Source organism: Equus przewalskii, chromosome 25 (genome assembly GCF_037783145.1).
Source record: "Equus przewalskii isolate Varuska chromosome 25, EquPr2, whole genome shotgun sequence".
In the NCBI taxonomy this organism is placed as follows: Eukaryota; Metazoa; Chordata; class Mammalia; order Perissodactyla; family Equidae; genus Equus; species Equus przewalskii.
The window spans coordinates 17,940,580-17,952,964 of NC_091855.1; the positions used below are offsets into that span (position 1 = coordinate 17,940,580).

General features: G+C 43.7%; 1 protein-coding gene across 4 annotated transcripts in view; it reads right to left on the bottom strand.

The window, feature by feature from the left end:
* DPF3 (double PHD fingers 3) overlaps positions 1-12,385 on the bottom strand; it is a 243,197-nt gene that overhangs the window by 42,811 nt on the left and 188,001 nt on the right. Inside the window, exons 9-10 of one of the 4 annotated variants that reach the window (XR_011532873.1) lie at positions 9,242-10,625; positions 126-1,909 (exon numbers count right to left, since the gene is read on the bottom strand). The exons of 1 other annotated variant lie outside the window; for it this stretch is intronic. Coding sequence is in view for 1 of the 3 variants with exons in the window: in XM_008523770.2 (XP_008521992.1) it covers positions 1,671-1,909 (239 nt within the window). In the remaining 2 variants the exon portion in view is untranslated. Of the gene's footprint in view, positions 1-125; positions 1,910-9,241; positions 10,626-12,385 lie in introns of those variants that run through there. 2 more of the 4 variants (XR_011532874.1, XM_008523770.2) reach the window with 2 other exon arrangements.

Sequence of the window (12,385 nt, forward strand, 5' to 3'; positions counted from 1 at the left end):
GGATTCAACAAATCTTGAGCATGCAAGTGGGCTGAATCCTTTCAGGAGGCCCCTCTCTACAGGAGGGTATGAAAGTTGAGCTCATGTAGGATGAGGCTGGGAAAGCAAAATTTACAGAGATGCTATAGGAGCATTGGAAACAGACTTTTATTTAACAGAAACTTACACAAACTTGATACAAACCCTACATTATGCAAAGCTTTATCACAATTCTACATGTTATAATTTGTGGGAGTTGGTTGGAGAGTGGATTATTGTTATAATTATTAGCATTTTGAAAAGGGACATTTTCTATCAGAAAACGTCACAGACAAATGGTACAAAATGATACAAAGACACTGCTGGTGACCTCTCCCCGGGACTGGACTTGAATGAGAAACCTGAAAGGGCTGGCAGCAAGTCTGCGCCCAGCCAGTGTCCCCTTTCAAAGGCCAAAGAGAGATTCTCAGGCTCAGAACCATTTCAGTAACACTGTCAATCAAGGACTTTAGCTGACAAGACTATCCAGCATTAGATGGTACATTTATTATTGTGACTGCTTACAAGTGAGGGAAACTCAAGAGCATGGACATGTAAAAGGCTGGGACTAGAACCCAGTGGCCCAGCCAGTCAACCCAGCTCCTTTGCTGGTCCATAGACACAACGCTGAATTACAATTCACAGGCCGTAATGTTCAGTGCCACCAACATGGCCATAGAAGGACATGCTAGAACACTCGCCTTTCTCCTTTACCCCCACCAGCAACTGAATTTGAGGCTGCCATCATTCATGTTGGCCTTCCTTGCCCTTGGGGACATTCTGGAATCGCAGGCCCCCAGAGCCAGCTCAAAAGAAGGCTCTCTTTACAAATCTCCTCTAGGAGTTAGATGCCCAAATTAATATCATCTCAGATGATGCTTATTTGTTGTTGTCCTTTTTTTTCTCTTCCTTCACTGCATTATTTCAAACAAAGCTGTCTGTGTTCAAATCTGTTGAACTCGTAGAGATATATTTAACCACTAGTTGGAATTCCTTTCTGAATGAGGCCTCATCAGATATGATAACCAGGAGACAGGCTGCTTCTTGACATTCAGATAAATGGGGCTTGCCTGGAGTGAGGGGAGAGGATTTTTTTGGGGGGATGGGGTGCGTAGAGAGACTGCTGATAGCCTTTGTGGCTAATGTATTTCGGTCAAGTCTTAACACATAATCCTTTAACATCACCAACAATTTCAATAGACTTTTGAAGAAGGAAAAAAAAAAAACTGATTACTCCTCACTTACCATATCCAACTCGCAGAAATAAAAATACCTAAAGCACATACATGAATGGCTTTTTAAACAGCCTGAGAGAGCAGAGTTGATCTTTATTTTCTTATTAAAAATGTGGGGTATTTTTCCTTAGAGTTAATATGCAGTCTTTATATTACATTAAGCACTCTTTTGATTTCACGTCTTCACAAAATTGCTTTTAACTTTTGAAGTAGAAGGTACTTTAAACAAAAATACTGTGCCACATCAGCACTTTTTTCTTTTAAATATTGAAATAAATAAAATAGTTAACTCTTTTTTTTTTCTGTCAGTTTGTGTTCAGTTGTTTCTATTGTAGAGCAATTCCAGTCTGACCTGGGTACTTTCTCACTTAAAGAAAATTTAATGAAGAATTTTAAAAAGGAAAAAAAAAAATCTTCTTATTGCACAAACTTAGGCCATTCCCAAGACTTCTCTGAGACGAGCTGAGTTGTGCTGGAGGCTTTGCCACAATCCAGGCTCCTGTGTTGGCTGAAACACACGCGCAGGAGGGGGCCGGGCAAGGGGAGAGGAAGAGGAGGAGGAGGAGAAGGAGGAGGAGCAATCATCCTGCATCTTGTCACCTTCTTCAGAAATGGCTTGCTTGAAGGATGCCGGAGTCCCCAGGTCATAGAATCGACTGCAGAGGGAAAGGCAACGAAAGATAAAACAAAAAACAGCAGCACAGGACAACTACCTAAAAAAGAAAGATTAAAATTACAGGGGTGGTGGAGATGAAATGAATTGAAAAGAAAAGAAAGAAAAAAAGAAAAAAAACCAACCAACTAATTGCCAAGCTATTGAGGCCATGGCTCTGTGCAATGAGAACCAGACCAGCATTTCCCGTGCCTTGAATGTCAGCAGCACGAAATCGGCCAGGAATAGGCAGGTCAGTTGCTCCTGGGCAACTAAATGACACAGGGAACAGAGGACACAGCTGGATTTTCAACTCCTAGGTGGCAGAGTAGGCAAAACTGGGTGTTAGCAAAATCTTTCTTTTCCTCCTCCACTTGAAAACCAAATAAACAATCTTTTTCACTCTTAAAAGACCCCAGAAGGACCATTATGATGCAATCTGTCTGCCTGTCACCTAAATAGAAATGAGTGGTTCTATGGTATAGGATCAGTTGTGGTCACAGAAAACCCCAGCTGACACCCCATTTGCCGTAAGGCCAAAAGGACACTGCTACATGCACACACCTTACCCCCAACCCTGTGCCAAGTGATTCCAGGATGTTGGAATTACTCGGAGAGAGAACCAAGCCAAAAGATCCGTTCTGGTCCTCAACTAGCCCAGTGATCCCAAGTGTCAGCCTTGGAACCTGGTGGCAGTTCAAATCAGGTGGGTTCTTTAGCCTGGGTGGGTACTAAGCAGGAGTGGATTTTGCTTCTAGCTGAAATGAAATCTGCTAAGTTATTTTGGTCTTTGGAAGGGAGCAGTCGGCACAAAGGAGTAAGCAATAAAACCAAGTACTATCACATTTCACCCCAGAAGCAATTCCTGAGAGCAGAGATGGGTGCCCCTAACAGCGCCCAGCTCATGTTGAGCTGAGTGGAGGGGGAGGGAGGAAAACAGTGAGGGGCCCAAGTGGAAAATGGCCACGTCAGCAGGGAACAAAGTTTAAAATCAAATGAGTGGTTCAGCCTCTTCCAAGGTGAACTCCCCTCCCCATCCCCACCTCTCTTTCTAGTACCCAAGGCACTACTCACTGCTCAGGTGCAAGGGACAGGATTAGATGCACTCCCAAAGCTGAGGCTCTGTCTACTTATGTTTTCAAAGGAAGGCTGAGAAGGGCCCCATTTCCACCAACCACCAACCCCTCCCTCCACACCTAGTCCTATTTCTTTCCCCTCCCCCCCCATCCCACTGTCACCTCTCATATCTGCTCTTCTGGTGACCCTTCCCAGGATCTCCTCCTCTTTCCTAGTGTTCGTCATGGTTCCACCTGCCTCTGGCCCCTTCACTCCAGTGATAAAACCAGTAGGCCTTTCTCCAGACCTCCCAAAGAGTGCCTGCCAAGTGTTCTCTTGTTGGGCATTCACACTTTCACCCTCTGCCAGGACTCTTTCTGTCCCTCTCCCAATGCCCCTGACCCCGATGGTTAGATGTCACCTGCCACTCTTTCAGTGAGTCTATCTTCTAATCATACTCCCTGCCCTTTCAGTTTCCTCAAATTTCCAACTTTGACCCCTCAACATAAACACACACACGCACACGTGCACGCGCACACACACACACACACTCTTTACTTCTTTTGCCACATTTAAGCCACCTAGAAAATAGCTGGTTCATTCCCAACTTTGTGCTCCTAATATCCATTTTCTCTTTCATTCCTCTGGCTGGGCCAAATGTAGGCCACTGGAAATGTCCTGCTATGCTCTCGGCCTTCTACTGTCACTCTCCTTCACGGAGGCCTACTTTCCACCTCTCCACACATCTTCAACTTTCCCCTCAGCCCTGTAGTCACATCCTCATTCTCCCTCCTTCCCCCCTCACCACCACTCCTCTGCCTCCCGGGTCTCATCTACCTGCTCTGACTTGACCAATGGATGCTGTGTCCACATGTGACTTTTTCAACCTTTCTGTCGGCAAAATTTATGTAGCATTCACTATGTATGGAATGAGACACTAAATTGTTCCACTAATTAGCTCAGAAACATCGCTCAGTTGTCAGTTTATGTCACCAAATAATTATGGCACAATGGTGTCGGGCACTGTTCGAGGTGCATGAATGACATCATCTTTGCCCTCAAGAAACACACCATCTGTTTGGTGAGAAAGACTACAAACAATCATAATATGTTGTGATGAGCACTATATCAGTGGAATAAACAAAATGCTATAGAATTCTTAAGCGCTTTTTTTAGTATTGCGATTTTTGCCATTTCACATTTCAGGTTTTGATTCCTAGCTTTGCTTTTTGTTCGGCTCTGTCTCCATTCTCTCTAACAATAGACGTTGTTGCCTACAGATGAAATAGCAGTAGTCAATCTAGAGTTCTTTGTTGATCTGGATGGCTTCCTCCAAGAAAATCTCCCTGACTACTGTGATCCACAGCAAAACCACCCCATGACGCTCTTACACGTTTTAGCTACTTGTGAATATCGAGTCTGCTCAACTAGGTTGCAAATAAATCCATTGGCCAATAAATCCATTGGCTCCACATTAATTTCATCTTACCCCTCACAGGGCTAGGCAGTCATATGCATACTGGTGTTACTCAGTCTCTAGCCACCAAATGAACAAAAGTATATATGAATCAAAGTATTATCATTCAGGGTCTACAAACACACTAGCCTGAACCTCAGCTGAAAGGCCAAGTGCCTGAGTCACCAGTAAGGCGAAAAATAAATTACACACCCCCTGATATGATGCGCTGAGAAGGATACAACATCGTTTCTATGAATTTTTACCAAAAATGCATAACCTGATTGTAATCAGTAAGAATCTAAACTAAAGGCTTTCTATGAAATAACTAGCCAGTGCTCTTCAAAAGTCTCAAGGTTGTGAAAGACAAAGACAGACTGTGGAACTAACTACTGCAGGTTAAAGGACTTTGAGAGCACATGACAACAAAATGCAACATGTTTATCCTGGATTGGATCCTGAACCAAAAAAAGACATTAGCAAGACAATTGGCCAAATTGGAATAAGGTCTGTAGACTATAGTATTGCATCAACGTCAATTCCTGATTGTGATCTTTGTACTGTGGTTATTTGGAGCATCTGTGTGAAGAATATACAGGAATGCTTTGTGTTATCTGTGTAAGTTTTTGGTAAGTCTAAAATTATTACAAAATTAAAAATTTTGCACGAGTCTTAGTCATTGGTTGAGGGCCAGTATTGAGATATTTTGAAAACTTAACTGCCAATGCTCTTTAGCTAATAATTCAGTTCTGACAGGGATCTTCCACCATTCTCAGTTATTTTGTAAGTTGGTCACACAGAATGGTTTTTCTTATACTGTTATTTTGAGTAAATGGTCAGAAATCACTTTTATTAAGCACAACAGTATCAAATAATCCAATGTTTTAGTGTTAGAAGCACTTGGGCAAAACAGGGCCAGAAGCGTTCACTCCCTGCCACCTCATCACTCCCACCCTAGCCCCCAGCCCAATGTCACCACCACAACAGTGACCATTTAGAAAGCTCAGCTTTAATTCTTTGGGAAAGTTCACGAGGACTTAGAATATTGCTACTTCTCAGGAGGATTCTAATGTGATCGTGGGTTGGGAGTTTTTGTTTGGTTTGTTTTGCTTTGTCTTTACCATCAAATACCTCCTCCTCTCAATCCAAAGAGTGAAAGACCCCAAAGCTCTTTACCGATTTTCCTCAAGAAATCTTCAAAATGAAGATTTTACTCTTTGAAGATTTCACTTCTCTGGAGAAGTCAGTACAGACTGAGGAAAGAGTATCAGAAGACCCAGACACCACCTACTGAGCCTGGAACCTCAAAACAGTCATCTAATCAAACCTCAGTTTCCTCATCAGCAAAATGGGAACGAATGACATCCATCCTCCCTTACAATGTTGTTACGTTATGGGAAGAATAATCATGAGATAATGTTGAATGTATTTTATGATAGGGTAAGAAATGCCCATTTCCCAGAGATAGAGAAACTGAGGCCAAGATTCATGGCAACGAACTCACACAAGGACTGAGTCCAGAACCCAGAACTTTTCATTCCTACTCTAGGTTCCTACTCACTAGATCAAAAATGCCTCGCTCAGAAAATACACAACACAAGTAACTCCACTTCCAAAGGCTTAACAAAATACCCCACGGAAAAATTCCTAATGCATGAGCCCGCTCAAACTGTAAGTACAAGTCAAGATCACATTCATCAGATGTAACAGGAGGCATATTGGGATAATATTAATTAATTTCATTCCACCACAAAGTGAGAACCTCCAAACAGCCTTTAGCTCTCTCCCCGAGTAATGATCTCGCGTTCCCTCAAGTGCTATAGAAAGGCAGTGTCAGGCTGCAGCCCATTAGGTGCAGAGAGAGATGCTAAGTAAGCGGGAAGACTTAAAGGGAGACTATTGATGTGAACATCATATTTTTATTAAATCCTTCTCTCTAAAATCCCAGCAGCAAATTGCATGACTGACTTGAAAGTACCCTTAAAAAATTAAATGTGTATTCCTCACTCCTAGAGATATAGTGATTAGACATCTGATCTCTACAGTCTCAGTAACAGAAATAAAGGATTCGATTGTTCTAGGTAGGAAAAAACATCAGATAGACAACACCAACAGTTTACATCAATAGTCCCCCCCAGGGGATGTGAACATTGTAACAAATTTAGAAAGTTCTATATCTTTGATTCTCCTAATCTTTGGGCTAGGACTCAGAAAATTAGGTGACATTCCTGAGGCATTTGGGGTGGTACTTTATACTGAGCTGAGGACAAAGGAAACTAGTCGGATCATTTTCATCTTAACGATTCTAATTTCTTTTAACATGTGCGTAGTGATATTTAACAAAAGCATCGACAGAACGATAGATGTGTTGACTGCTCACACTGGCTCTTGCAATTCCTGAGGTCACGAAATAGGAGATCTTTGTCCCTAATAGGCGTCAGGAGAGGAGGTCTAGAAATGATGGTTTAGAAGATGAGCTCTCTAGAATATTCTGCACAGAATTTTAATTGGAATTATCTTTTTGGGGATCTAATTGCTTACTCTTCAGTTTTGACATTGCTTTTAATAAGGTTACCTTTTCAAGCTATAATTACAAACATCCCCCTTTCTTCAGCTGGACCTGGGAAAAAGCAAGGGAGATATATATATCATATATATTGGGGTGGAATATAGAAAAATATATATATTCCTGTATTTCATATATATATACTCAAGGGGCAGCACAGAACAATGGTAAAGGTAAAGAGTAAAGGTCCTGGAGTCAGGTTGCCAGGAATAAAAACCTGGTTCCTTATTACCTGTGGGGCCTTAATTACATTTCTTAACCTTATTCCTAAGCCTCAGTTTCCTTATCTATAAACTGGGATAATACAAGTACCTAGCTTAGGGGCCAGGCATAAAGATTAAATGAACTACACCAGGCAAAGCACTCAGAACAAGGCCTGGCATGTCAATGTTGGCCATTGTCATATAGAGAAAGGGGGACAAAGACAGAACATCAACCATCAAGGCATCACCCAGAACAGCTAGCTTTCTCCTCCTCCGCCTCCTCTGAGTTTCCTTCCTTCACCTTAAGATATTTGCCTCCAAAGCAATGTCTATCCCACTCTCCCAAATCTAACTCACCCAACCTCTCTGGGTTGATTTTTCTCAGCTGAAAAGTGAAAGATTTGAGCTCAGTCATCTTCAAAGCCCCTTCCAGTTCTCTCTCTCTCTGTTTTTTTAAGGATATAAATTCTGAGTCTGTTGAAAGATCCTATATGCAAGGAGAGACAAGGTGCTTAGGCAATGCTAAGATACGTTGCTATGCTCACATGGGCTATACCAACTGAGAAAGATGAGGACATCTACTACCCCAAGCGGAGAAACTAAAGATCAAGCTATACTAGTAAAGATACAATAGATAAGCACTAGCCATCCTCGGATAAACCTTTCCGTGGGAGTTTGTCTTCTTCAGACAGTTCTTCATTCCTGGTTCCACTCCAGAACTCCAAGACAGACTCTGAAATGAGGTGGCTTTTTCTCATTTGTTTTAATTATGTGGATTTTTTTAAAATTTCAAGTTCAAAGGTAAGCCGTCATCCAGAATTTCAAGACTACAAACAACTCCACAGATTTCAAATGATAGTACAGATTGGTTGGACATATTTGTATTAACAGGGAAGTTCACGTTTCATCGAGAGCAAGTCGTAATGCTCTGAACCCAATATCCGAATCAAAGTAACTGAACAGACGAAGAGGTGGAGAAGGACGGCAAGAGAAGGTCGTATCTCCTTAGCAGAAGCCAACTGGAACCAACTACATTAGCTTTCTCTCACATGTGAGCATGCAGGCCTGTTGTAACATTAGAGGTTTAGGCCATATTTACTAGGAGCAAGGGCCACACCCAGATTAGCAGAACATTCCAAAAGTGGGTGAGGTGGTTACTTTCATTCTCTCACAACAGAGAACAAATGCCCAGGCAAGTGCTTACACAGTTCAAGCCCGAGAAAAGTAGAAGCTCTTTCTGTCTCAGGCTACCACGGACGCACAAAGGGTCCACTCGTGGGTTTCTTTGCTTGGTCCTAGCTTTTGTTTGGTTGGTTTGTTATTTGAATGAGAGGTCTGACTCATGAAGATCTGCAAAAGCTGGACTGTCAAAGCAGATCTCCCTAGACATTTACAAGCAGCCTGCTGCCTGGGCAGCCACTCGGATCTCCCAACCCAAGCCAAATGGCAGGGCCTGTGCTGGAGAGAGGCTGGAGACCCTGACCACACTCAGTGGGAGTTCAGAATCTTTAGGTCAGCTCGGTTGAGTGTTGTGCCTAATCAGAGATCTTCTTTCCTTTAGACTCATCCCCTTGGCTCTCAAATTGGTACCTGGAGCAAGGCATACCACCCTAGGCATGCAGTCCCCTCTAGCTGTACCCCTCATTCCTACCCAAGGCCGGCAGCCAGCTTCAACCTCAGTTCCCTGGACTCCACCTCCAGGTACAGCCAAGGGAGACAGAGTTAGCCGAGCACTTCCCCAGCCATTTTCTCTTACAGTTGAAGCCAGAAGCCCACCATTCTCCACTCAGAGCTCCCCAGAGTCCAAGCAAGCTTCAGTTCCCACACCTGGACCCAGGCCCACATGGGTATGCATGCACACAGACAGCAAGGGGCTGGGTGGAATAAGGTCCAGTAGCCTCTCCCACACTAATAATTGGGTCCAAACCCAGAAAAACAAAAGACAAGCTGGGGGGCGGGGGAGAGGAAAGAAAGAAAAAACTCAAAAAAAAAAACCCAAAAAACAAAACTATGATGGTTTTTCCCTCATTGTAAGACAGGTCAGCCAAGACATACCTTTTGACTAGGACCATACAGCTGTTCATTCTTGGGACTGCCAACAAGGTGGATGGTCTTCTCCGTCACCCAGGGGCCTTGAGCAAATGTTGCTTTGGTTTATTTCAGGAGGTGCTATTAAAAACATAAAACAAAGTGCCTGGAGGGCACTATAAAAAAATAGAAGAAATACGGGAGACTTGATCATCCAACAGCAATTTATACGTTTGTAAACAGGGGCGAGGCAGGGGAATCTACTGTGAGGTATCATTCTTGCTTCCATGAGCACAGCCTCCGGTTGTTTAGTCACTGCTGAGTCCAGGACTTTCTGCTTATGTTCCGTTCCTGCATTTGGAAATTGCTCTTCGCCAGGAGGAAAGTGAGGAAAAAACACCCACAACAACACAACAGCAGCTCTACTGACGGAGAGGAGTTGCCCATGAGGTGCTGCGGGTCGGGGCCCAGGCGCTGGGGGGAGGCCACACTCTGGTGGCCCGGACTTCTCAGGAACTGCTGACATTTTCTTGCAAGCAGGGAGGAAGATGGAAAGGTCAGGGAGCAGAAATGGGGAAGGGGCTGCCGTGGGGAGCCACAGACTCCATGGGATACGGAAAGTGCAATCATCTCCTGTGGAGGGAATCCTCCTGCCTCGGTCTCCTTGAATCAGTCCTCCCCCCACTGGCTTTCTTCTAAACCGGATATTACTTCAACTCCTTTGATTTCCCTTCTCTCTCTCTCTCAAAAAGCCAGTCCATTTCTAATAATAGCTAGAATACATAAATAATAATTTTTTAATGTTATTGGTTCTTTGTTTCCAAACCCAACATTCCTCCTCTCTTCATTTTGCCAATAGGAAAACGGAGGAAGTCAACTCTGCTCATGTCAAAAAGATGCCCTCCCCCCCAAAAAAAGAGATAATCCGCTAACCTCCCATTTCTATGGAAAATAAATAGGACATCGTGGTGCCATCTCTCTGAAGGACTGTTATTCTGTGTTTTTGTTCTGTTTCGCTTCAGTACTTTGTGCTTCTGTTGTACATACCCAAGACAGAGGGAGAGGAGGGGCGCGTGGAAGGTGAGAGGAAAAAGCAAGGAGGAAGGGAAAACCTAAAGTTGTCTTTCATTAAAAAAAAAATCTCAGAACCAGAACAATGACCAAAGTCAGAGGGTGATGGCTAATTGCCCAGAGTCTGTTCCGTGGGTTTAGCAACTGCCCTTTTTATCTGCTGTGGGTGAACCCCGGCCACTGCGGCGTCCTCGGCAGGAGCGAGGCTCCTCCAAATCGTCCTCGTCAAAGCCGTGGAAAGTTGAGGTGTCACTTTCTGACGTGGAACCGAATAAGTCCTCCGTGGTGCGTGCTGCGGCCGCTGCCTCCTTCTCCTTCCTGCCTTCTCCTCCCAAATGAGCTGACATGTATGATGAATATATCAGCACATGGGTTAAGCAACAGACAGCATTATTAATATTCTTATTACATTATTACAATGTTATTTTTAATAGCAAGATCATTAAACCATTATACACCAAAAGGGATTAACTGGATGCATCACCTGGCAACAGGGATTTAGGGTAAGGGCACAAAGCCAACATTTCCAGGGAAAAGGACTCTTGCCTCCCCAGAAAGCATCATCTCTACCATTATATATATGTCCACAGCTCTGACAGCGAAAGGTTCAACCAGGATCTTTCTTTCTTCTCTTCGTATGCACACATACGCATGCACGCTCGCTCTGCCCGCCCCAGACAATGAGTTTCCTTGGTGGGTTTAAAGCCTGGTTGGTATTTCTTTGGTGTCTTTTCGGTTGGTGTTTCTCTGAACAATGTTTGTCCTTCACTTTGACAGTCAGCTTTACAAAGGTATTACTGTCAGATAACCTGTTCAAGGTGGTTAAGCCGCCATCCGTTTTATTTTTATTTTCACCCATTTCTAATCCCCTTCTTTCGGTACCCTTTCAATTCTGCCCTTACACCATGTAGTTCATTTGCACTGAAAGCAAAAAGAAGTTGGAAAGTCTGATAAGTGGTAACAAAAGAGTCTCTCATTTTCTGTAACCACTGGAGGACATTTCTGTGAGCTGCACCCACATTTGTGCGCATACACACACACACGCGCGCGCGTGCCCATACACGCGCACACACACTCCAGCCGCTAAAGACGCCCAGGTCTTAGTTACTCCGGAAAGTCCAGAGTTGTCAAACCTGATTCAGAGCATTAAGAAACTGAGAAATAGAGGGTAAAAAAAGTTTGATAAAATACAGTATCCTGAAATCTGTAAAACTCAGGTTTAAGCTTTTCCACATTCTAAGTGGGCCCCAGGACTGCTCTCAAATGAAGTCATGATATGCCATTTATGGTGCCAATTTCAGGAATCTCACTTTCTCTCTGGGAAACAGAGGTAGTGGGGTAGATGGAAAAGGAAAGGCATCTCTTCCAAGCTCCACAGTCTTCGTTGGAAGGACTCCAGGGAGACCCTAGAGAAGTGTTCGCCCATCTGCTTTAACAAGCGCATCCCATGGGCTAAGGCCACCTGTTTGTTCCCAAGGTGTTGACTGTTTCAGGAACATCAGAGTCAGACCTTGACTAAATTATCCACCAAAATTAATCCTCAGCAATGCAATGAGAAGACCTAGGCTGATATAAAGTGGCCCCCTGAGTCTCATAGCAGACAGATCCTGGGAAGAAAAAGCTGAGCACAGGCTGTGAAGAGAGAGGCTTTGGGTAGGAAAAAACCAATTGCCCACTTCCAGTCCCCCACGGGCCAGATTCAAGTACTCCATCTCTTGTAGGAAAGGAAGGGGGGAAATCACAGCAGTCTGCAAGGGGAATTCTGAAGCTGCCCTCTCTAACGCATCCCAAACCCACAGTAGCCCGCAGCATTCTGCCTGGAACATCACTCCACCAGGTGATGCCTCTGGCCATAGGGGTTTTATCTGTTTGCTGGCTTTTAAAAAACACTGAATTGAATTTCATTTTCAATTGTTTCATTTTATTTTTAAGTATATAAAACCCAGAATCCACTCTCACCTGGGCCCTCTCTTCTAAGCTAGCACCAGCAGAGTAAAACGTTCAACATTAGGTATCATGTTTGGAAAGTAAATGAACTGACAGAATTGCACAGATGGGCTCCCCCGTCAGGGTCCTCAAGAGTTAAATGTTGAGGGTTGT